Source organism: Podarcis raffonei, chromosome 11 (assembly GCF_027172205.1).
Source record: "Podarcis raffonei isolate rPodRaf1 chromosome 11, rPodRaf1.pri, whole genome shotgun sequence".
NCBI classification, from domain to species: domain Eukaryota; kingdom Metazoa; phylum Chordata; class Lepidosauria; order Squamata; family Lacertidae; genus Podarcis; species Podarcis raffonei.
The window spans coordinates 57,709,747-57,736,321 of record NC_070612.1 but is presented as its reverse complement, the minus strand read 5'-3'; the positions used below and the strand labels follow the sequence as shown (position 1 = coordinate 57,736,321).

General features: G+C 40.4%; 1 protein-coding gene across 3 annotated transcripts in view; it reads left to right on the top strand.

The window, feature by feature from the left end:
• The window catches only part of DAPK1 (death associated protein kinase 1), an 80,749-nt gene that overhangs the window by 14,573 nt on the left and 39,601 nt on the right, over positions 1-26,575 (top strand). For 2 of the 3 annotated variants that reach the window (XM_053409145.1, XM_053409144.1), the window contains exons 3-5: positions 15,521-15,742; positions 23,344-23,482; positions 24,295-24,424. In XM_053409145.1, the coding sequence (XP_053265120.1) occupies positions 15,521-15,742; positions 23,344-23,482; positions 24,295-24,424 (491 nt within the window). Of the gene's footprint in view, positions 1-15,520; positions 15,743-23,343; positions 23,483-24,294; positions 24,425-26,575 lie in introns of those variants that run through there. The other variant, XM_053409146.1, reaches the window with a different exon arrangement.

Here is a 26,575-nt window from a genome sequence, read left to right as displayed (position 1 = left end):
GGTTTAACCCACAGCGCCACCCAAGTCCCATTAAGAGAAGTAATACCACTCTATTCTGCCTTGATCAGACCACATCTGGAATACTGTGTCTAGTTATGGGCACCACAATTTTAGAAGGATGTTTACAAGTTGGAATGTGTGCAGAGGAGGGCAACTAAGACAATCAAGGGTCTGGAAACCAAGCCTTATGAGGAATGGTTGAAGGAGCTGGGTATGTTTAGTCTGGTAAAGAGGAGACCCAGAGGAGATATTATAGCCATCTTCAAATGTCTAAATGACTGTCATATGGAAAATGGAGCAAGCTTGTTTTCTCCTGCTCTGGAGGGTAGGACATGAACCAATGGCTTCAAATTACAAGAAAGAAGATTCCGACTAAACATTAGGAAGGACTTTCTGACAGCCAGAACTGTTCGATAGTGGAACGGACTCCCTCTGAAGGTTGTGGACTCTCCTTCATTCAAGGTTATTAAGCAGAGGTTGGATGGCCATCTGTCCTGGATACTTTAGTTGAGATTACTGCATTGCAGGGGATTGGACTAGATGACCCTTGGGGTCTATTATTCTAAGTGTGTATTTTTATTTTATTTTATTTTTTCCAGTACCTGAAATAAAAGTAATTATTTTATCAAGTGGGCTGCTTAGTTTTTCTACTTTGTGGGTTTAGATTTACTAAGTAAATAAATAACTGGAGATTACTACCACACCACCACAGCATATGAGCACAACACACAAGAGGAGTGATTGAATCTCCATAGGACGTTTCCTACCACCAAATATCAAACTCTCATTTCTCATCCTGGTTTGTTTTTCCAAACTAGGGTTTAAGCAGGTGTTTCCCAAACTTGGGTTGAGTCTCCAGCTGTTTTCAGACTACAGTTCCCATCATTCTTGTTAGCTAGGGATGGTGGGGGTTGTAGACCAAAAACAGCTGGAGACCCAAGTTTGGGAAACACTGGTTTAAACAAACAATAGTCCCTGATTTAAGACAGAACAGAGAGCTATATTGGAAATAGAAGCTTCCCGTCTCCTGCTATGCTGAAGGTGAGGAAGAAGCACATGATCTCAGGTCTTTCTGTGTCTTGTTTGAAAAGCGGGAAACTATGGTTTTCTGACTTGAGCCTGGTTTAAGACTCAATTGAGCATCATGATCCCAATATGCCAAACAATAGTTTGAAGAACCAAGAATGTGCCACAGGCTTTCGCACTCTTCCATTTCTAAGTCAGTCCTGGTTAATGCTAACCACAGTGTCCCCAATTAGTGCATTACAGCAAACCAAGAGAAACGAAAGAAATTAAAAATTTTATATCAGTCTTCAAAACCATGGTTTGAAATAACAATAGTTCTAGGCTGACCAGTCATTTCATTGAATAACCTTATACAGGTTGAGAAGGTTTGATAATATTTGGAACACCAATGCCAACCATTCTACAAACATCAGGGTTACTTACTATTCTTAAATTTCTGGAAAAAAAGAAAAAGTACTACTGTCTCCTTCCACTTCACAATAAATTGAGCTGTCATCCCATTCGGATCAGCAGTTTAAAGATGTGATTTTATTGATGATGAGGGAAGAGAATTCCCTAAATTAATTCTTTTAAAGACTCCTGTATTTAATTTTCTGAGCGCTAAGGTGGCAGTTGGAAACCTCATCTCTCTAAAACTCTGCTATCCATATTTTTGTTTCAAGTTCAGGACAGCTGTATACTGCTTATATTTAGCACACTGCTTTAGCAAAGCTCCAAATGCAGAATACAATAAAGCTGGATTATCAGTATTTGTGTGTTTAATCTTAAATTGAAATCTCAGGAGAAGAGAGAGAGACAGATACAGTACGCTTATCTTCATTTCAAGCTTTCATCATCTCTCTCTCCCCCTCATTCTTAGTCAACTATGACTGCCTATTATTAGCTAGTAAATTTGCATGAAAGGAGTGATATTTTATACATAAGGTCACCAAGGGAGATACCCAACATCAGTCATACTTGGGAGGAAACCCACCGTAATCAAGGAAATTGATTTCCATTGGGTCTACAGTGGATATCACCTCAGATAGTTTTTTTTCCTATCGAGGTCCATTTCTGAGCTTAATCCATAAAATGCCATTCATTGCTGCATGCCACAAATGGAGAGAAGGGCTCAAAAAATCTGTCTGCAGGACAGACAGCTCCCAATGATTAACATAAGTAAGCAACGCAGTATGCTTCTGTTTAATCTATTATAATGAGATTCCAGCATGCTTGGCAGCCACACCGCCTGACATGGCAACTGTTATCCAGGGAATAGGCTATTTCTGGTGATGATTTGATGGTGAGGGAAGACACACTGGATGTGCTGGGCAAGACACCTTTTTCTCATCTTGCATTTCAAGAAAAAAGCTGGAATGCCTCTGAAATGGAACTGCAGCTTCTGCCTGCCTCTCCTCCCTTCTACAGTTGAAGAGAACGGAATGGGGTTTCTTCTTCTGTCTGCCTCCACCTCTTCCCCACTTGTCTTGGAACTAAGGGAGGCTGGTTTCCACTCCCTCCTTGCTGTGATACCTTGGAGAGGAAGGAAAACAAGCTGCTACGGCCCTCTCAATGCTGGTATCATGTATGGAGGAGTGAGGAAAGGCATCAGAGTCACCAGAAGTCCTCCATGCGAAGGTTCCCTCTCTTGCCTACCAGCAGCTTTGGGCTGCATGCGATTATGCATTTATACGCTGCCTCTGGAAAAGATCCCTTGCATAGGATGTGATTGCACTGTATAAAAACCTTTTTTAAGATTTTGTTGTTTTTTTTTAATTTAATATTTATTAGGATTTTCAAAAAACACACAACAAACAAGAACAAGAAATAAACAAAACAAAAGAGAAAAAAACAAACACAAAAATACAAAATATTCAAAACTAAACAACAATAAAAACACATAAAAGTTTCTGATACTTATTGTTCTTAACCTTATTTCTCAGACCTCCTCACACCTCCCCTTCTTGTATTCCCATTTAAATTGTCAGTTCAGCAAGTCCTTAACTTATTTCTTTACCTTAACTTATACATTTATTCTAACTTACTATTGTTTTACTTTCCTTCTTTTTTCCATTTCCTCCATTTATTTTTAACAATCTTATTTTCAATTAATTTAAAAAGAAAAAACCAATTTTACCTTATTAAAAACACACATCCATACTTATACCCCATTAATTATTCTTAAACCTTTTTCCTGAAGTCGACCGACATTTCCCTTCCACGATTTGCCCAATTTCCTTACCATTAACTAAATTATAAAAAACAAATTATCCTTATACACCCTTTGGATTCCCAACCTCCGCCCACCCTTTTCCCGGTTCCAGACCCCAACCAATGTCCATCAGTCTTTATGTTATTTATTTAGCCTGGAGATCTCACGTCCGAGGCCCTTATATCTCTCTCAGTTCCTTTCCGCCGGTCTCTTTGATGGTCCTTAATGTTAAGCCCCAAGTCTCGGAGGGGCTCCGGCCCAACAGAATCCATGTTGCTTCCAGCCAGTCCTCCATACTTAAAAGCAAAGCCTATGGGGTGCTCCAACTCTTGTTTCAGATTTCTTACAGATCCAAATGTCCCCAAAGCTCCAGCTTTCACCTTCAACCAATTTGTAATCCTCAGGTCTTCAGGTCTCCTCCCGAGGAGATCTTTCCATTTTCCAGATTCCCATTCAGACCAGGCTTTCCACATCCAATTTTTATTATCCTTTTTTGTCATCATGTCAGGCCTCATGTTGTAACTCTCCTTTAACTCCTGCAAATCTCCTGCTCCTCCTTCATTTTCTTCAAAAACAACACATTGCTCCATCGTTTCTACGCTTTCAGTTTCATTTATTTGTTCAGTTAAATAGGCTTCCTGTTTCAAGTCCTTATCAGGCTCCAAGCTGTTGTTTACTGTCCAGTGTAGTAATGATACGTTTGTAGACAAAGCATTGTATTCATCTTTCAAGTTTCCCAAGAGAACGAAAACTCTGTCTAGTTCTGCTTGGAATTTACATACTCCAGTCATTTTTGTAGTGTAATGTCCTTATTCCCCCTCTAGGGGGATTTTAGTTCCTTAATGTTCCTTTCAGCTCAAAACCAAAAGTCCAGTTATTTTGTATCAGCCCTCCTTGTTTTTAACAAAGTTGTACCAAATAAACCAGCAGAAACAGCAGAAACAATGTTTTCTTTTTCCAGCTGACAGCTAGCTGACTAACAGCTCACTTGACAGCTGTCAAAATCTTCCATACACCAGGCTTTCTCATAGGGCGTTCCCGGGTCTGGGGGGGGGGTAAAATTTCAGTCCCCAAGTTCTTTTTATCCTCCAGTAAATCTTCTTATAGTGTCAAAACCGTGAAATCAAAATCTTTTCATTAAAGAAAACAAGAAGCAAATTCTTTCGACCTTAGCTGCTCAGTCCTTTGCTTTAAATTGTTTACAAAGAGGGGGGGGTGACTTCCTTTTTAGCCCCTTCCCGCTCGTTCCAAATCCAGAATTAAAATTTTTTATAAAGTCCCAATCTCCGTATTACTCACGGGTTTATATTTTAGAGTCCAGTCGATCTTGGAAGAAGTTGGCGCTCTCTGTCTATGGCTTGCGGCTTCACTCCGTAGGCGAGGGAGTACTCTCAGCACCACGCCTCACCCTGCCTCCGTTCCGAAGCCTTTAAAAAGGCTCCGTCGCAGATTGGGGGGGCGCAAATGGTGCCCGCCGAGTCTCTGTGTTCACAGGCATCCGCGCCTGTGATTTTAAGGGTCCCCGCTTCGCCGCAGCGGCCAGACCCAGACGCTACGGAGCCGATTCCCTCCGGAGCTCGGAGGGAATCCGCCATTAAACAATGGCGCCAACCCGGAAGTCCTCACCTTTTTTAAGATTTTGAGCCATCTTAAATGCACTTGCGTAAAAGATGGAATTGATATAATTGACTTAATGGTAAAAATATTTTTTCTAAAAGAAAAATAGTTTCTAGTAGTGTACTACTATTATCTTCTTGAACCTTATTATGGTTTATGGTTCCTTTTTATTCTGCCTTCTTGCAGAGTAGTTGATGTGTCATTTACTTGTCTCCCCGCCATTTGTAACAGGATAATAATTGATGAGCTTACTTGTTTTTTCTTGTAGAACTTTTATAATTCCTTACGTTTAAATAAAAATTATTAAATTTACGTGTGTATGAATTAAATCAGTTAATTAAATTAAATATATTGTTGCTGACTTGCTTCAGAGTGAAAGTCCTGTTGCTTAAAGGAAATAATGTCGAGTTTATTTTCCATTTTATGCATTTAGTTGTCTTATCTGTCTCTCATTGTTGGTGTCAATACAACAGGGTAATTGCCATGACTTCAAGTTGGAAGTCTTCATCCCTAAATAATACTTGCCTTATTTTCTTTTATTTATGCTCCTTGTATGTCCAGACTCTTATGTTCGATATTGTTTAGGGAGTTTTATTTTGGGGGGGGTTGTTGTTGCTGTTATTGATATTAATTGTTTATTTTCTTTTTTAAAAAAATATTATGATTTATAGGGGAATTTCAATTTGGTTGTGTATTTTTTCATGTTTTATTTATTGTTCGTGATTACTTTTGTAGCATTTAGAATTATGTATTTTTTTACATGTTGTAAGCTGCCTTGAGCATGGTTTGAATTATGGAAATGCAGCATACAAATACAATTATGTATGTATGTATATTAAAATAAATATAGGATGATTCAGAAATTTTTCTCCTTCTTTTATGTAAGCAATACTTTTAGTAGACATTAATTTCCCTTCCATGATGGTTTATGCAAGTGTTGTTCTTAGGAATATTATTAACAGTAATGCATTGTAATTGTACACTGATAATTTGCTTTCTGGAAAAGCCACAGTCAAATTTGCTTTCAGTCAGACTTGCTTTACATTTTTAGTTTGGTGTACCTTATGATGAAAGCAAAAGTGAGTCTTGCTGTGCTTTTATCTATTGCTTTGTATAATAGAGGCAAACAACGTATAATGAGATTAGGAAATGACCTATTAGGCAAGTAACCTATTTCTGTACATGAAGTCTACATGTTCATGAAGTCTAAAAGTTGCCTAAGTTTTTTAGTTAGTGCACACTGGGCTGCCTGCATTGTGACTCCTGGGAGAGGACTTCTTGGCAGGGCTGGTCTGAAGGAGCTTGGGAGGTACCCATCAGGATGCTGGAGAGGGGCTGAGCAGCTTGTCAGGAGAAAGCCCCACCTCAGAGACATTGGCCGTCCCAGGCGCCAACTGGGAAGTGTCCAAATTAGCCCCTGTCTCACCTACTCCTAGCAAAGCACTTCCCATCCCAGGTAGGCACCTGAGCCTAGGTTGAACAGTAAACTGGCACAGTCAACCTTGCCTCCATCTTCAAGGACACAGTGCTGCTGGCTGTGGTGAATAAGCTCTGCCTACTCAAAGGTGTGCCTGCCTGCTTGCCCAGTCCTGTGGATCAATGATCTGCATGTAAGACTGTGCCTGCTCTTCAAAAGGGGAGCTCAGCGTGTGTGTTAAGTGTTGGGATAATGTCTTACCTTAACACCAAGCCATGTACTTAGAGCTTAGTATTAATCTGCTAAGTCTGCACCTTGTTACAGATTGATATTTAGACTGTGTAGTGAATTTTGGATTAAACCTATGGTAATAACTAGGCCAAAGGTCTGAGTACTGCACCTATGAGTGAGGGCCAAGGCAGTTGTTCTGGAGTCTACAGTTCTTGTAGAAGATAAACACCTCTTTCAGATTTGATAAACATAAGTGGAAGAGTGCCCAGCGCTTGGGCATTTTTCTTTCTTTCGGAGAGCTGCATTATGTGAATTGCTATGTACCTCCACACACCTTCACTCGTGTTTTTCTTGCCAGTGTCATTTTAGTTGCATGCTTAACCAATCCGTTAGCTTGTGTGGGTCTTGCCATTAAATATATTTAATTGAAAGTGTTCTAGCTCAAATGCAAAAATTGTTGATTTTAAATGCGCTATCAAATTGCACAGTGGCACTGACATTTAAAAAATAGTTGAGCACAAATTAAGAAATGGTTTTTAACATTGCATGTTCCCTCTTCACATATCTATGTTATGCTCGTGAGTATGGATGAAGCACAGCAAGATATATACTGTATACTTTAAAAGTGCTATACTGCCCCAAAGTGTAAGACATGGGTAAGCAAACTAAGACCCAGGGGCCGGATCTGGCCCAATTGCCTTCTAAATCCGGCCCACAGACGGTCCGGGAATCAGCATGTTTTCACATGAGTAGAATGCGTACTTTTATTTAAAATGCATCTCTGGGTTATTTGTGCGGCATAGGTGTTATGTACTGAAGTTCTCACCCTGGGCCAGCAGGGGGATACTGTAGATAGTTATGCAAATGAAGGATCGAAAGTGACGTTCAGTGATTGGCTAGTTACAGAAAATGGTTACTGTTGCATTCTAGTGGAGCTCTATATAAGCAGGCTGACTGAGCTCCTCAGTTCAGTTCTGTTCCAGCTTACAAATAAAGAGCTGCTTTGGAAGAATCACTGTGTCGTCTTGATATGTTCTCCCACAACTTAACACTAGGGATTTGTTCATTCCCCCCCCCCCAAATATAGTCCAGCCCCCCACAAGGTCTGAGGGACAGTGGACCAGCCCACTGCTGAAAAAGTTTTCTGACCCCTGGTGTAGGAAGTCAATTGAAATTCAACATGTAGCTTACAACAGAAGACCAATGTTTGGTGAGCTCCTAGGAGCTGCCTGGTCTTGAAGCACCCACAGATGATAATCTGGAAGAAACAAATATGCTAAAGTTCTTACGAGATACAGGAAACGGAAAGAGGATGTAAAAAAAGAGAACAGAAAAACTTTAACAACAATTTCCAGAGGCTTAGCTGTAATAGTTTCCTGCAGCAAAAACAACATTTTTGGCATGTTAAAGACATACACGCTTATTATTGAATAAACGTTTATGGACTACAATCCACTGCCAGTGTTCAAAACTCCCATTGTTCTAGGCGCATTTTGCGACAGGGAATTTCATTAGCGTGAGTAGTTTCTGAGCTCTGGGCACAGTACTGCACCTAAGATTTCATATTAAAACTGCAGAGTGGAAGGAAAGGAGGACCTTTTTCTGCCTCCCCATTTCCAGCTACTTTGAAGACTAGAGAAGAGACCCTCTTGAGAATATTAGTGGGGAGGGCAAGGGAAGGACTAGACCATGTGAAAAATTAACATTTTATTTTAGCTGCAGTTCATTCATTTTCAGCTTTGTATTGTTATAAAAAAAGTGTGCTTAGACATTCCGTTGTTGCGCCCATAACCTTGGTTTAAGGTGCCATTTAGCTCCTTGCTTTCATATCTCAGTTTCTAACACTGGCCACTGCATCAGATGTATGAAGTGTTAACCAGAGCTACAGGCGTATATACAGAAACAGTTGTGGATCAGTAGGAATTGTGAACAGGGAGGTCAAGGAGGAAATGAAATACAGAAGATACAGACGGTGAAAATTACACCAATTGTGGCTATTCACAGGACAATAGTAGTTTCGCTGCGGTTTGTAATGTATTTGTTAAGTTGTGGGCGAACATATCAGACGACACAGCGATTCTTCCAAAGCAACTCTTTATTTGTAAGCTGGAACAGAACTGAACTGAGGAGCTCAGTCAGCCTGCTTATATAGAGCTCCACTAAAATGCAACAGTAACCATTTTCTGTAACTAGCCAATCACTGAACGTCACTTTTGATCCTTCATTTGCATACAAACTATCCAATCACCTGACGTCACTTTTGATCCTTCATTTGCATAACTATCTACAGTATCCCACTGCTGGCCCAGGGTGAGAACTTCAGTACATAACAGTATTAGTCTTATTGCCAAAGGCACAGATAGATGGTTGTGTGGCTGGGCATAGTTAAATTATCTGTGCAATTTATGCATATTTATTGAGAAATAAGCACCTGTCCATTTCCTCAAGTCAGGAAGGCTGAGATGAGAATTTTGCCTCTACTCATTTTAGGTAGAGTCCACAGACTCATAAATGGAGGAGGCATTTTTGTTGGTATTTTCCTTCCCAACCCTACATCCCTTTCAAAGTATTTTTACAAAGCTCTTGTAATTTCCTTCTCACATTCAACTTACACCTTTTTCCCCCAAATGGCAAATTTCTTTCATTGCTCTTCCCTGGTCATTTTACATTCACTTCTTCCTCCTATGATAGCTTTCCTTCAATCATGGATTCATGTTGCTGAGTTGAATGTTTCTTTGATCAACTTTCGAAATTTGATCTGCCTTGAATCTCTCTGTGTGTGCGTTTGTGTGTTAAAAGTTCCAAACAGCAGGACTTGCGAGGCATCAGTTGCTCTTTTTCATACACTGTCTACCAGGACTAATGTCTCTTCAGGAAGGTGTGTGAGAAAAAGTAAACAAACGAGTGTGCTCCATTTATTTATCTAGCTACGGCAATGTTTGTGTTAGCACTCCTTCTTGGCTTAAGATTAAGGTGACTTTCAATAAAAGCATCAATACAAAAAGCAAAAGCTGTCAAACAAAACAAAGTTCCTACAGTTTAACAAGCCCAGTTTAACATTCACTGACTGAACGTGAGTGATTTTAGTCAGCAAAATGCTTAATCATAGTTGCAAAGTCCCTCACAGGCCCAGTGGTGGTGAAAAGGTGTACAGATTCCTTACTAGATTCATTCTCACTCACACAAACGCTTGCTTGCTTGCTTGCTTGCTTGCTTGCTTGCTTGCTTGCTTTCTCTTTCTCATGGGCAACAAGTTGCAGTAATAAACCCTCCCTCCCCCCACTGGAAAAAAGCAGGTCATGAAATTATTGTTATTATCAGAAGTTACATGTTTACAGTGTGTTCTAGATTATCAAACTATGCAACCAGTTTGTTCTGATTAGGTAATGTTCCACAATCTGTCATTCACGATATGTACTTGTATGATCTTTAATATAAAATCTTTAATATAAAATATAATATAAAATTGGCCAGATTATCACTAAGAATTACTGCAATATAAACAGATTAAATAGCACCAGTTAGCATTTTACATGTGCAAATGCAGTATCACCTCATTTTGCAATTTGAAGCGCTTGTTTGTTTGTTCATTATTACTTGTACTTAAACTCTGCTTTCTATCACAAGGTTTCACAAGGTGGATACATCTAACATAACATTAGTTCATAAGTGGTGTTTTTGTTTTTTAGGACAATGCTTTTAATGTTTTCATATTGGCTTTTTAGTGTGTTATAATTCATAGCCTTGGGCATCAGGCAGCATTAAAATTCCAGCAAATTAATCTAGAGATTTATGGCACATCCCTTATTATTTTTACTACACCTTCCTTACATCCTGCTCAACATGAATATTATGCAAGGGTTTTTATATTTGATAATTTTGTGCACACTCAACTCATTCCTTCTGTATCTAAGAACAGCCTTTCCCATCCTTGTTCCATGTGCAGCACATAACTTCTTGAGTTCTTCACTTCGTGTCTCTGTAGTAGCCCATTGAGATTAAGAAGTGTGGCTTCTCAATTTGTGAATTCATATGTCAGCAGCAGAAACTGGTTTGCAAACCAGCTTCACACTGTGGTTGATGTCCTGATTTGTCTGTCCCTCACAAAGCATGATTTGTATGTTGAAATAGGTTCAAACATAACTGAGCTTATGGATACATCGCCTGAATGTATAGGCTCCGTACAGATGTAATATTGACAATCCCTCAACCATGCTGATCCCATGGTTAAGAGAATGAGTGGGGGCATTTGTGCACACCCTCCCTTCTTCCATATTAATCCTCCTTCTCTTGTAAGTGTTATCCAGACTTCACACCAACACAAACTGAAGGCTACATCAGACTTCCTCAACCTGGTGCCTTCCAGATGTTTAGTACTACAACTTCCATCATCCTTGGCCAATGGCCGTACTAGCTGATGATGGTTGTAGTCCAAAACATCTGGAGGATGTGAGGTTGGGGAAGACAGTCTGTACACTACCTTAGTACTACTAACCAGAGCTTTAAATGAAGATTTAAGCTGTTTTTTATTTTGTTTTTCAAATTCTGGTTAGTGCTAGCTAATGCATTTGGTGCCAATTTAGATGTAACACTATATCATGTTTAATGTTTGGAAAGGAGGGATGAGTTGGTGCTAGAACAGAGAAGTCAGACAGAAGGGAAGGTAGCTCACAAGCCAAGCCCACCCCATAAAGCATGTTTAAGAGATTGGCAGTTGTGCATCTGCACTGGATCATAAAGAGAATGAAGCAGTGGTACAACCAGGGGGAGAGCCTTTACTATGGTGCTATCCCATATGTTGAATCACCTTCCCTCCAAACTAAGCCAAAATCATTTATACTTTTTCACCACCTCCGTCAAAGCATATTTGTGTACAGAGGCTTCTGTTGGTTTTTAATCCAGCATGTCACTTAATTTGTTCATTTTCAATTTCAGCTGCATTTATTTTGTATTATCTTATCATTGTGTTGGGCTTTTTTGTACTCCCTTCAGGCAGATGTGGGAGGCAGTGTAAACCAGTTTTAAAATATTTGTTCATTTTGTAAATATTACTATACTAGCTAGTTTTTCAATAAGTGAAAATCTTGTATATATCTCCTGGGGGCGGGGGGGAGGGAGTGTGATACATTCTATGAATATATCATGAATTGACTTCTTAGCATTTTCCTTTTTCAACTTCCCTAAGTTCCAGCTGCCTCTGTTAATTTTTGCTTTTCACACAGTTGACAAAAAGAAAAGACAGTATCATCTGTTTTTAAAAAAGCTGTGGCTTTAAATTGACGGGTTTGAAAGAGGTCCCTTACCATCTTTATTGCTAAAGTACTATTCATAGAACAATAGCTTTTCCATTGTCGCTTAACAGACTAATCTCTATTTGGTCAAGACTGATCTGTGTGCATTTGCCTGTCTTCATCGTTCCCCTCCTTCTAAGAAATGAGACATAATAATTTTCCAGAGACATAAACCCAAAAATTAAGTTTAAAAAATATGCCCCGTATTGCACCTCACCCAGCCTCCTGTCAGTAGAGTCACTGCCCCTTACTGGGAAGGGTGAGGAGACAGGAAGGTCAGCACTGTGTGCACACACCAGCAGGATCAGTCCAGCATCCCTTTTGCCTTCACCATGCTGACCTCCTGTCCATCTCAACCCTCTCAGTAAGGGCACTGATTTTGCTGCAAGAAAGGTTGTGTTGTGGATCCACCTCAGTTGGCAAGCAACTTCTGAGTATTGTCCAGACCATGAAACACAGAACTAAATACAATCAAATCCATTTAACTGATGGGACTTCAGCTTGCTTTAAGACATATAGGCTTAATTTTTTTGTTCAGGGAAATTTCTTCTAATAAACTGGCATTGTAAAGTCTTAAGGAATTTCTAAATTAATTACAGTGCATGGGGTGGAAATGGTAAATACAACTTACTATAATTTCATCTAGTAGTAATAGCTTTATAAACATTCCAATGTCTGATTCTTTTTGTCTTTTTCTATAAAGAGAAGGAAGTTGGTCTGCCATGGGAGTTACTGTTGCCCATGTTGTGCTAATTAGTAATCCTTTATATGTGCACCCTATCCGTGCTGGAGAACAACAAGAGGGCTGGGAGGCAGAGCCCGTTTACGTAAATTTGTGAATTCCCTCTTCACCTTCTCCTTCCTCCCCACTCTTTGTTTCAAGCAGCAGCTTATGATTTCCTGGTCTAAACGCTAAAACACAATTTTACCTGTCAGATGATATGCTAACTGGTCAGAAAGATGGTTGAAAAATCATTACGCCTACAACACTTGTATAGGCTGATGCCAAGCACCTTGAGCAGAGGAGATTTAGAGTAGCAATTATCCACCAATTCAAAGAGAATTGCAGGATCACAAACAAATCACTGTTATTAAAAGACACCACTTATTCTTGCAAAGTGCTTTCATTGTGATTCTCAATGTCTTCAACTGACATTCTCCCATGAGGGGAATTATATATGCTAGTTAATATTATTTAAGTAGAGTGCTAGGCATTATTATTATTATTATTATTATTATTATTATTATTATTATTATTAAAATTATCTCTTCAATTCTAATAAAACCTATGACACTTGGCTCTATATTTTTGAAACCTGCAGAGTGTTTCCTGTATTTGCAGCACGGGCAGCTGTGACGAGGCATAGTAATGAAATGAGAGCACACTAATGTTGTAGTTAATTTTTAGCAAAATGGCTTTCAGGATTTCTTCCCACACTTCAGCTCACAAACACCCATGGAAAGCTCTCTTATTTCAGTTTATACCTGCCTCTGTAGTAATAAAAATCCCACAGGTCCTTAATTGTATGAATCAGTAATATATATTGTTGATATTTCTACATTACAAAACAAATTAACACTGGAAAATAGGCATATGCAGTAAAGAATGTCAAATTTTCCATAGTATTTAGAAATATCTCCTGCTAAGTCAGGTTCAAGGTTTTTGTATTAACTCACAAAACCCGGAACAACTTAGGTCCAAGGAACCTTAGGGACCACCTGAACCCTTATTTTGCAGTTCAGTCACTGAGATCATCTACAGAATGTTTGCTCCCTGGGTTGTTGTTGCTTATGAAGAAAGGAAGATCTTAGCCACCTTTGAAATTTGTTTCAACATGTAACTAAATTGCTGTACCGGTTACACTGAATTCAAATGAAATACACCCTTCAAATGAAATAACAGTCTTCTTTACGTTGGAGTTTTGGTTATCATGGGATGCTTCCACACTGGGCATTTAATGTGGAATTACCACACTTCATTCATTTACAGTGGGTCCACTGCGTTTGCGAGGGTTTGGTTCTAGGGGTCTGCTTGCAAAGGCAGACACAGGCTCTGCCTAGGACCCTCGTACCTACGGGACCACCTCTCCTGGTATGTCCCACGGAGGACCTTACGGTCTTCAAATAAAAACACCTTGGAGATCCCGGGCCATAGGGAGGTTAGGCTGGCCTCAACCAGAGCCAGGGCTTTTTCGGCCATGGCCTCGATCTGGTGGAACACTCTGTCACAAGAGACTAGGGCCCTGTGGGACTTGACATCTTTCCGCAGGGCCTGCAAGACGGAGCTGTTCCGCCTGGCCTTTGGCCAGGGCACAGTCTGACCCCCTCTCTCCTTCTGTAATCCTCATAGAAAGAACTCTAACCCAATGGTTGCAATTAATTTGATTCTGAATTGATTTTAGAATTAATTTACTGTGTGGTTTTATGTACAGTGGTACCTCGGGTTACATATGCTTCAGGTTACATATGCTTCATGTTACAGACTCCGCTAACCCAGAAATATTACCTCAGGTTAAGAACTTTGCTTCAGGACGAGAACAGAAATCGTGCAGCAGCAGCGGGAGGCCCCATTAGCTAAAGTAGTGCTTCAGGTTAAGAACAGTTTCAGGTTAAGAACAGACCTCCAGAATGAATTAAATACTTAACCTGAGGTACCACTGTACATTGTGCTATTTTTACTTGTTGTTAGCTGCTCTGAGCCTGGCTAAGGCCGGGGAGGGCCGGATAGAAATAAATTGTTGTTGTTGTTGTTGTTGTTTGTTTTTGTTTTTGTTCATCTGAAGTTGTATTTACCTAATTTTAAGACCTGCTAAGGAACAGGTGATTATGTCCTTATATGTAAAGCCACAGAATTCAAAGAAGGTGTACTTTCTTTTTCCCATGACTGTAAAGAAATGGGGCACGGCGGGCAGTGGGTTCCCCCAGTTCTCCATTTATCTATTTCCCCCACCTCACTCATGTAAGGTTGCAGGTGTCAATCCCCTAAGTAAAGTGAGAGCAAGTTGCAGGCTTACTGTGCTTGTTATGGGACGTTGGGGCATCCAATGGTCAGCATCCTGTATTTTCCTTAGGATTCATCCCCAGAAGATTTGGGTGCACTATCCACAGGTATAGATGCCCTTAAGGGTGGTATTCAGTGCAAGGATTCACTCCACTGAGTGAGAGGGTGTTCCCTTGTACATGGATAAATAATTGTGCTGATGGAATGAGAGACTTGGTGCTACATTGGATTCCACCTTAAAGCGTTGCTCTATTTTGTTTAAACGTCAGGGTTTTGACTCTGGCAGTGACGTATCAAAAAGGTGGTACCAGTTTGGTACACATTCACTCTAACCTTTGTTATGAGCAGCATTTCAAAGCCTATTTTAATTAGTGCTAAATTGCTTTTCTAGTGATTCCCCACCCCCCAAACTTTTTCCACATTGCAGTTAGGGATTTATTTCTTTTTAAATGAGTGGTTGTATTGGGGGAAGTTCACAGCTCATTGGTTGAATCCGTAGCTAGCACCAAGTGAGCTAAATGGACCAGTGGTGTCACCAGGTATGAGCACATTTCTGTGTTCCTTTCATATTTAATTTTTGTCTTTTCTTTCTTTTTTGCCAAATAATTTTTTATCAGTTTTCCAATATTAACCCAATTTTGCATATACCACTGCCGAATTTTTGTCATTTCTATTGTGTGTAGCAATAGAAAATATTTTTGTACTATACTTAATAAATACCTTTCCTACTGTCTTGTGTTTCTTAGTGGACAGTTTGCAGTAGTAAGGAAATGTCGAGAGAAGAGCACTGGGGCACAGTATGCTGCAAAATTCATCAAGAAACGGAGAACAAAATCCAGCCGCCGAGGAGTGACTCGAGAAGACATTGAACGAGAAGTAAACATATTGAAGGAAATCCAGCATCCCAATGTGATTACTCTCCATGATGTTTATGAAAGTAAAATGGATGTAATTCTTATTCTTGAACTGTAAGTAGTTTTGAAATTGCTTTTTAGGGGATGGGGCAGTTTTTGAAAATCAGAAATGTATGTTTTTGGAAATGCATCTTTCTGGCAGTTTGTGCTGGGAAAAAACGTGGTACGGATCTTCATAAAATATCTGCAGCTTTTTGAGAGAAGCTAGCGAATGGAGCTGGGAAAAGGGCAGGAGAAATGTTTTTGGAGTAGCAATTATAACCCTGCAGATTGTTATGTGCGTGCGCACAGTGGTGAGTTAGAAAATTAATTTTGTTTTACAGCAGATCAGTGATTTGAGAGTTGAACAGTGAGAAAACAAGAGAATCAAACAGTGGTGAAGTGGAATCCCTGCATTTTTACCTACATGTGGCAATTAGGTTTATCTGCCCCCAGTTTCCAGTTTCTTGCATTTTGCTTGTTGGTGGAACAATAGAAGTACTCTATTGCTCCACCAATGCATGGTCAGAGGGAGCAGACTGGGAGAAGGAGGCACCAGAAGCTGAAGAGGCAACAGAGTTTAGTGAGCAGGAAGAGGCTGGGGCAGAGAGCCTTCCAGACTCAGTGGCAGGAGAGGAGAGGGGACAGAGATGAAGCAGGCTGCTGTAAAATCAAGGGGTCTCTGCTTCCTGCTGCGGCCATCTCCCTTCCTCTCTGGTCTCCCAGGACACACAGAGAAATGAAGAGGGCAGAGCAAAGGGAGACAAAGCGAAGGAGCCTTAGGCTGCTGGAGAAGGCACAGAGGGAGGAGCCTAAGAGAGCGGTGGGAAAGCAGGGACCTTTAGTCCTCGCAAGTATGATCACTAGGCCTACACTGATTTGGTTTCTTTTCTTTTATTTTTTTAATTGCTGATTTACTCCTGGCACTGGCTCCTGACAGAAACGAAGCACTGTTAAGTAAATATCTCAAATGCATGAAAAAGGAACTCATTTGGTTTGGGGAGTCGGGCTGGAAACTTGAACCATCAATTTTTCAAACTTACTCATTTAAAAATACAATTTTCAATAAAGGTTAACTGTCGGACATCTGGTCTGTTATTGCTGAATATTTCCCTATAATTTATTCCTTCTTGTTAGTTAACGCTGCTTAGCTGACTTTAGTTAGTTAGTTAGTTAGTTAGTTAGTTAGTTAGTTAGTTAACACTGCCAGTTAACTAGTTAATGCTGCTGAGCCCCATGGGGGCAGGGATTTCATCTAGTGTTCAGTATACATAGGATGAATCTGAAAAGGATACACATTTAACATGAGAGTGCACGCAGTGCTGAGAGGGCAGAGGAAGCTGATTTCGGTGTGGCTTCTGTGACTGGCTCCTCCTGAGAGCCAGAGAGGAGGAGCTGCTGGCCATTGAAGCCATGCTGCACTGGGGTCCATGCTTGGCCCCCTCCTGATGAAGCAACATCTTGTACATGATGTCACAAACACGTGACACCCGCTGAACCCCCTCAATCTTGGACTAAGGTCGGCACCTATGCCAACTTTATCACTCTTTGCTTTTCTATCTCATCAAGCAAGAAAAAAGCTATTAACTAAATGTTCAGGCCTCATTTTTCACCGTGAATGATCAGTGAAAAAGGATAGGTTCCCCAATAGCAAAACCCATCAGGCTAATCTCTGTTTTGTTCCGATTTATTCTCCATTTCCAATGTAGGCCATTTTAATTTTGTTAAACGCACTGGGCTTAAAATGCTCCATGGGACAATAACTATTTAGCTGGTGCCTTAATTATTTAATCAGTTCATTAATAAAGGCATGTAAGTACAATGCTACTAGCTCATTAAGGAATGATGATGCTGGTTTTTGAAGCTAATCTGTTTCAAGGTTACTGTTTAAAATCTATAATTATATCTTATGGGATGTAGCATTTAATCCCAAAGCTTGCGAAAGAGTTGTTTGCTTCTTTTGAAAAATAATTATTTTCTAGTGCTGTGTGATATATTTTTCCTCCCAGAGGATGGAAGTGTTGACTGCATGCATCTTTTTTTTTTACTGTTAAACACAGTGCTTGATCTTCTTGAAGACTCTCAGTTAAACCTTGCACTAGAACCTATAGCCAACTCCACATGTATGTTTTCTGTTGATTCCATTTGTAAACTCCTTATGCATGCATAAAAATATAATTACCTCTTGTGATACAGAGAGGGAGTACTGTAGATACAGCTTTCTTGTGTGTTAAATACTGAGGGGTTTTATTGGATTTGCAGCTGTTTTGCTCTGGGTTTATAGGTCTCAGAAAAATCAACTCTGCAATGGCTTCTTGTTGCTTCTACCTCCAATACAGTAATCAGAGTGCTGGTCGTGGTTGTTGGTGCTTCTTCCGTACAAGAGATTAACCAACATGTCAGAAAAAGCAATTCTCAAAGAGCTTGTTTCTGGAAAATGTTTTATGTTAAGGATGAAACTAGAACAAAAATGAAATGTTAGGTTGCTGAAACGTTGGTTCTATAGTTGTTTATCCTTACAAGGATACATCATATGCCAGTGACTAATAGTGTCTGCTGTTTGCTTAGTGTGATCTTTGTGTTATTTTATGCTTGGGGAAGCAGTCAGTATAAACTTTCAGGTACGAATCGGAGAAATTGCATTGGAAAGGTTACTTTTCTGCTGCTGAATGAGAAAGCTGCAGGGTTCATACATGATCTGAATTTAATGTAATTATATGCTATGTTCGTTAGAAGTATTTAGAATCTGTGGGTGGCACTCATTATAATGTTCTGCTAATCAGAGTTCAAGAGCATGCAGTTCTTTAAGGAGCTATGCAGAGTTTACTCAGTAATCCCTATTAGAGAACCAGAAGGAAAATAATCAATTAGACTTGCCCTCAGCTGTTGTCATAAATATGCTGCAAATAAAATCTGTGTGGAAAAAATATGGCGGCTAATGTAGGGGATAAGTTATTTCTTCAAAGGACAAGTTAATCATCAACTAATTAGCACCATTTTGCTGTGCTGCATTTCTTTTCAGAAATATTTATAGCAGATGTTCAAGAAGTGAACTTCTGAAAACAGAATTTTAAACATTCCACTGGCTTCATCTGGGTGAAATGGAGATTATTCACATTTTAATTTCATAATTTGCTTTTTAGTTCCATTAAGGTGAATAAACTGCTCAAGCTTAACTTGGTGCATGCTGTGGCATTATAATGAATCACAAAGCAGCAGTGCAGTGAAATGTGGGATGTGTTAGCAGTTGCCCTGCTTAAGTAAACCTCTTAGATGTGAGCTTTTTTTTTCATGCTTCTAGCCTGTTTGATGAAATGCCTGCCCATTTACAATGGTTTCACCTTTCCTGCATTTCACATTGAGAAGCAAAGGTTGTTTCCTGCTCATGGCTACCGCTACGTTTTTCTTCCTCCTCTCTTCATTTCTTCAATACTACTCCAATCCCCTCTAATCCAACCATAGGTTATGTCCATTACTGTCTTGCTTTAATTGTCTCTATTAAGTTGTTTTTCTGTAGTACCGGTATATACAGTCTTTCTTGTTCACATCTATCTGTCTCAAGAGACTATGAAGTGCGCCTCTGGGGGGGAAGGCAAACTGCTGGAGAATCACAGCGCCTGCTGTGATTGTGGAGACCGGTAACAATGACTGCCTCCCATGTTGTTTTTGCTGCTTTAGCAGCACTGAAGTGACCTCTCTGGAGTGCAAGCCTGGGTAGTGTGTATGAAGGTCCTGGGTGGCCCAGACAAGACCCCACACTTGGCTTCACTTATGTGGTCGAAAGGGAAACAGAACAGTACATTTGGTACTAGCTTGGCTGCAGAAACGAGTTGCTGAAATGAGGCGTATGAGACACCATCCAGTTGTCTTTGGGACCCCACTCTGGATTTGTGTGGAGTTTACTCCTTAGCAGATACAGATTTTTTCCTCCAGATTCGCTGTCAAAGCCCTTATCATGAATGAGTATAGCTGCAAGGCAGCAGAGGTTTAGGATCAGAGTTTTCCTTTTCCTAGATGGGCTATCTTCCCAGGTTGACAAGCCCCATCTACCCCTCAGTTCCCTCTACAACATGTGCAGTAACCGCCTTCTTGACCATTGGACCCACTGTTGGTCTTGACTGCTCAATCCGCCACAGCCTTTCTTCGCATGCAGGGGAAGTCCCATAGACTACCCTCTCAGGTTTAGCTAACCAGTCAAAGCCATTTCCTTGTGTGTGGCCACTGTTGCATGCTCACTGCTTCTAGGAGCCACGGGTGCAGGGTATACATTATACACTTAACATAAATAGCAACCTTTATAAAGGTAAAGATACCCCTGCCCGTACGGGCCAGTCTTGCCAGACTCTAGGGTTGTGCGCTCATCTCACTCTATAGGCCGGGAGCCAGCGCTGTCCGCAGACACTTCCAGGTCACGTGGCAAGCATGACAAGCTGCATCTGGCGAGCCAGCGCAGCACACGGAACGCCGTTTACCTTCCCGCTGGTAAGCGGTCCCTATTTATCTACTTGCACCCGGGGGTGCTTTCGAACTGCTAGGTTGGCAGGCGCTGGGACCGAACGACGGGAGCGCACCCCGCCACGGGGATTCGAACCGCCGACCATGCGATCGGCAAGCCCTAGGCGGTGAGGTTTTACCCACAGCGCCACCCGCGTCCCTAGCAACCTTTATACAGTGCAGCTATTCATAATAGGCGTATGATGTAGAGATTCAAAGGTAATGTATCCTGGACAAAGCAAACTTCTGCAGTAGAAAATGAAAGTAGCGTGGGCTATTGTCATACTAGCAAACTTTAAAATGAAATTATATTCTGTAAAATTAGGGATGGGGGACCTGTGGTTCTCCAGGTGTTATTGGACTGCAACTCCCATCAGCCCCAGCCAGTATGACCAGTGCTCAGGAATGGTGAAAGCTGTAGTCCATCAGCACCTGGAGGCCACAGATTTGTGAAAGGATATTCAGTGAATGGCCCTAACGAGTGGGATATTCGGATTCTTGAGCTATTCAAAGTTGAGTGGAAGGCAGAGAACTGAACTGAGCATTGGGATATGGATTGACATTTGGAGTATTTTTAATCTTGGTCTGCAACCCTTTACTCTCCTTGTGTCTTCTGTCCAGTTTTAGACTAAGCTCTTCAGGGTATGAGCGTGTCTCTCTAGCTGCTTAAAAATGATGCAGCTGCATAAGCAATAAGAATTAATAATGCTCTGTGACTGAAGGTCACTCAGGACTAGTTCAGATTGCTAGGGAAAGCAACACTCTGTACATTCTTGGGACACCCATATGCATGCCTGCCTTTCACATGAAATTTTCATATTCCCCTGTTGTTGTTGTTGTTGTTTAGTCGTTTAGTCGTGTCCGACTCTTCGTGACCCCATGGACCAGAGCACGCCATATTCCCCTACATACATGCAAATGTATGATCACAGCTATGCTATAAAGTAGAATTGATTGCACATAAAGGGCACATTGCATTTATTCATATATATTAGCTGCCTCACAAAATAATTTCTCTTGCCAACGTACAATCCATCAACTATTGTAAGCAAGGTTATAAACACAACAAAAATACAATACAGTGGACCCTCTGGATATGGATTTAATTCGTTCCGGGGGTCCGTATGCACCCCAAAAAATCCATAACCAGAGGCACCGCATCTGTGCACACGCACGGCATGCTTCTGCGCATGCGTGAGCAGTGAAACCCGGAAAAATACTTCTGGGTTTGCCGCTTTTGCAACCCAAGATTATGTATCCAGAGAAGTACGTAACTCAAGGGTCCACTGTAAATTTAGCACTGAATCCAAACCCAGCTTAAAAGGATAAAACATATGTCAGCCATGATCGCAAAACATTTTTAACATAAATAGAGTGAAAAAAACACCTCAGCCAGCCATATAGGACAGTGATTGCATGTGTGGCTGTATGTCTTCATCTCTACATCTCTTCATATGAACAAGAAATCATTATGGAATTCACTGCCTCAGATAGTGAAAGATAAGGCCATTGTTGAGATTTGTGTGCTAGGTATGCTAGTGGTTTCTTGCAGGGAAGATGGAGTGTGGGACAAACAGCAGAGGAGGCTGTTCCCTTCACAACCTGTTATGGGACTTTCCAGATACATCTCACCAACCCCTGGTGAACTTAATGGCACATCGTCTATGAGCTGTTCTAATGCCTGCACAACACCCCAGTGGTGAGATGAAGCTACCCATAGCCTGTACTCATGATTACCCCTGACAGTACTACAATTGGTTTAGAGCTTTAAAGTAAATAGAAATACAGGCTTGGCTGTTTCATACATACTTTGGTAGCTTTCAGATTGGCTTGCATACTATGTTCTGTATAAGGCTACTTTTAGAAGCCTGGAATAGTTCAGCTTGTTCGGAATGATGCAGCGACACTGTTATCTGGGTCTGATCACAGAGCACATATTGTGCCTCTTGAAGCTTGACTGCCCACAAGTTAGTTTGCAGGCACAATAAAAAATAATGGTGTTAATTTTTAAAGCCACAGACAGCCTAAAACCAGGTTCCTTGAGGGAAGAGACTGATTTCCATTCAGACCTTTCCAATTTATATACGCTTATAGGTAAGGTCTTTTCCATCTCTGTGTTGTGGATCTCCACAAGGAAAACCATCTAGTTGGCCTCCTCTCCCTTGTCTTCTAAAGATTGTTTAAGGCATAAAAAGAGTTTCTTCTTTTTATGGGTTAGTTGCTGCTTTGAGAGCACTTGGTGATTGGGAAGGAGATATATAAATAAGTAATAAATATGATAAAGACAGTGGTAATAGGCAAGGATGTTTTCATCAATGTTTCATTTTAAAATCCGCCTTTGTCGCTTAATAATTGTTACTAATAATGTTGATGATGACACAAAGAAGTAACATTTGGAACAAAAAAACCAAGAACATTGCTCCGTTGTTTTCAGAGAGTGTCGCGATTCAATTTTGTATAGAACGAAAATATGTGATGGTGAGCCAGTATACTGTTATTGTCAGCTGCTATTCATCATCACAGAAAGTGATGGGTGGAAAAAGGACTATGCGTGTACACATTCATTTGTAAGAGTTTCTTGACAGATTTTACAATCAAAATATTTGAGAACTTTTTAAATGTAGTCTTTATGCAGGCAAAGGGTACACAGAAATATTTAAAATAAAGTTTGCTGCCGCACTGAAAATCATAAGCAAAGTATGGAAATGGTTGGGAGATGGCAGGAGTCAACGTTTATAGAGTTATGGGGAAACAATGTGTGACTTTTCTGTGTTCTGCTTTAAAATCAATAGTTGCATATAATATTGCTATTTCTCTCCTGCCACCGGAGACTTGCTACTACTCCCACTTCCTGTCATCCAAAACAATGTATGAACCTCATTGATTTTCATAAATTAAAGTACAACCTATGATAATAAAGCCAGAAAAATAGTTCAGTATACCAGAACAATTCTTCAATCATCAATTTTCTAGGTGCCTAGAATTTTCAAGCATGCATTGTTACATGGCAGACTGAAATAAACATTTGAATTGTAATTAAAAAAACAAAAACAGACTTGTTCAGATCCTGTGCAGGAAGCTTTTAAGAATGGATTGCCTTTCTTGATATGGCTGTACAAAGTCCTTAAGCTGAAAAAAAATCAATAGGCTAAAGTCAATAACTGCTGCTCCTATTCTCACAGTGTTGCAGGAGGAGAGCTCTTTGATTTTTTAGCGGAAAAGGAATCTCTGTCTGAAGAGGAGGCCACGGAATTTCTCAAGCAAATCCTCAATGGTGTTAACTATCTGCACTCTCTGCAAATTGCACACTTTGATCTCAAGGTATGTTGGATAGATTTTAAGTTTGGGGAATAGTGCCTAAAGCAACGCTTAGAACTTGGATAGCATAATAAAAATCCCCATTATTTATGTGAAAGGTAGCTATTGATAAGAGTATCACGGTGGTGGCGGAGCATGCCCCGGGGCTTCTGCACTATTTCCTAAATATTTTGTGCCCCTACCTACTAGTCCACTCATTTTGCCCACCTGAAAGAACCTGTGCAGTCTCAGTGCCAAACCAGACTTAATGATTGATGAATGTGAGTAATTATTAATTGAAGGAAGACTCTGGTTTTGAACTGGATGTGGAAAATGAATTGAGGAGAACTTAATTAAAGACTTGCTGATTTAGGGTAGATGGGGGGGGCTCAAATTAATTGAAGAATTTATTTTACTTAGGGTCATTTGGATGAGAAATAAATTAGCTTGCTGCTGTGATGTTTATTTCCAAACTTGCATTTGTATATACAAATTAGCATGTGCAAATGTGTGTTTTTATGGGTCTTCCTCAATTATTTTAAGTACTTAGGAATACTCCTGATTTTGTAAAGAACAAATGTGAATCTTGCAGCTGTTCTGCGCAGGACCCACCATTATATTATGATGTTTGGATATAATAAATCATCATCTGGGAACCCTGTGTCAAGTCAGGATTCAGTATGAGGAACCAATGTGTTTTCACAGCCATGGGGCCATTTCCGTTGAGTGTGGTGCTTAGAGCATATGAGTTTTACTTGTCAGGAAGAGATTATTTTTCCAAATTGTTCCTGTGTTTTGCAACTGCTCACAGGCAACCAATCTTTTTTTCTTCAAAGCCTGAGAACATAATGCTGCTGGATAGAAATGTACCAAAGCCTCGTATCAAGATCATTGACTTCGGCTTAGCGCATAAAATAGACTTTAGTAATGAGTTTAAGAACATTTTTGGGACGCCTGAATTTGTTGGTGAGTGTTGTACTTCCCTATTTAGCTGTTGTGGTGTGTTTGCATGACAGTGCTGAAGTGGACTGGTTCGTATAGCCAGAGCAGAACTGACCTCCATTTTCCACATGAGCTGGAAAGTTCAGTCTACTTAGTCTTTCGCCTGTACTTTCTGTGCTGAGAACAGGGGCAGTGGATGGGCAAGCAACAACCTGTCCAGATTGCACAGCAAAAGAATTTACCTAGGACGATACTGTAGTGTGTACTTCTCCCAGTTTCTCATTTGCCATGCAAATAAAGGAACATCCATTACAAGTTCACACACATTTTTCCAGCCCTCCTGTCCCCATATGCCCATCTTAGAAATTTGTGACAGATGGATGGCCTGACTTCAAAACAGAAAATAAGAAACAGTTCTACCCATTTGCAAATGCCTGGTAACCTGGAGCTCATTCCTGGTGCCAGGTGGGAGACCTTTTATTTATTTAAAAATATTTATATCCTGCTTACTCATCCAAAGAAATATCAAGAGAGGTTTACAGGAATCTGCTGATGACACCCAGCTGTGTTTCTCTTTTATATCTGACCCAGGTGTTGGCATGGTATCAGCTGGTATCTGGAATCAGTAATGGGCTGGATGAGAGGTAACAAATAGAAGCTCAATCCAGGAAAAGACAGTGGTGGTGGTGATGAATGATTTATCAATCCAGGGAAGTGGTATTCAGCCTATTCTGGATGGGGTTGAGCTTCATGAGAAGCAGGTCTCCATTCTCTGAGTTCTGCTTGTCACTGCTTTGCTGTGGGATACTCAGGTGGCCTCTGTTTCTTGTACCCATTATCCAAAAAAATCCAGGTTTGGAAGAACATCCAGACATTACAGCTAGTTTAGAGCATGGTAGCAAGATTGAGTCAGCACCACAAGTATACTTCAGTGGTATGGAGAACTTCACTAGCTGCTAGTTCATTGTTGAGTTCAATTCAGGGTGCTGGTTTTGGCCTTTAAAAACCTAAATGGCTTGGAATCAGGGTATCTGGGAGACTCTTTTCTACCAGATAACCATCAACTAAAATCTTGGTTCCTTTGGTTTTTGAGGTTGGAAGGGTGGCTACCAGAGAGAGGTCCATTTCAGTGGTGGTGCCCAAATTATGGAACGCGCTCTCTCTCTCTCTCTCTCTAGGTATGTTCACCTTGCACGTTTATTGCAGCTTCCCAGGAAAAGCCCTAAGCTTTTAATGACATCTGATCAGCATTTATGGTATCCTGGCACCCATTTTAAATGGATAATTTGAAACACTTAAGACATTTTTGTTTAGGCACGCTTGTTCAGACATGTAGATGTTGCTGTTTTTAATCTTTTTTACTCTTGATTTTAAATATATTTTAATGTTATTGCTTGTAACTGTTTTTATTGGACTTTTAATACAGCTCAGTCAGTAGAGAGTGTGAGACTCTCAAGGTTGTGAGACTGAGCAAAAGATTCCTCCATTTCAGGGGTTGGACTAGAGCATGAGTAGGCAAACTAAGGCCAGGGGTCCGGATCTGGCCCAGTTGTCTTCTAAATGAGTAGAATGTGTCCTTTTATTTAAAATGCATCTCTAGGTTATTTGTGGGGCCTGCCTGGTGTTTTCACATTACTAGAATGTGTGCTTTTATTTAAAATGCATCTCTGGGTTATTTGTGGGGCATAGGAATTCATTCATTTCCCCCAAAAAAATATAGTCCGGCCCCCCACAAGGTCTGAGAGACAGTGAACCGGCCCCCTGCTGAAAAAGTTTGCTGACCCTTGGACTAGAGGATCCTTGTGGTCCCTTCCAACTCTACAATTCTATAATTCTATTATTCTTGTAAACCATTTGGATGTTTTGCTACCATGAAGTGGTATATAAATTTTGTTAAATAAAAATAAATTTGTCCAAAGTTTTTTTTAGTATTACTGTCCGGCTGCTGCTGCTCTTTTTTGCTTATTTTTTCTTTAGTTGGTTGTATGCTGGTTTATTGTTTTTATTCTAGTTGTTCTAAAAGAAATTGCTCACATCCATTTTAGAATATGTGAAAAGGGTACAGACTGAGCTACAGGCCAGTTCCTGAGACTGAAGGGGGAAATATAGTAGCCTGATAGGCAGTAGTCAAAGGGAAGGTAAACAAATACAGAAAAAGTGAGAGATAACCAAATT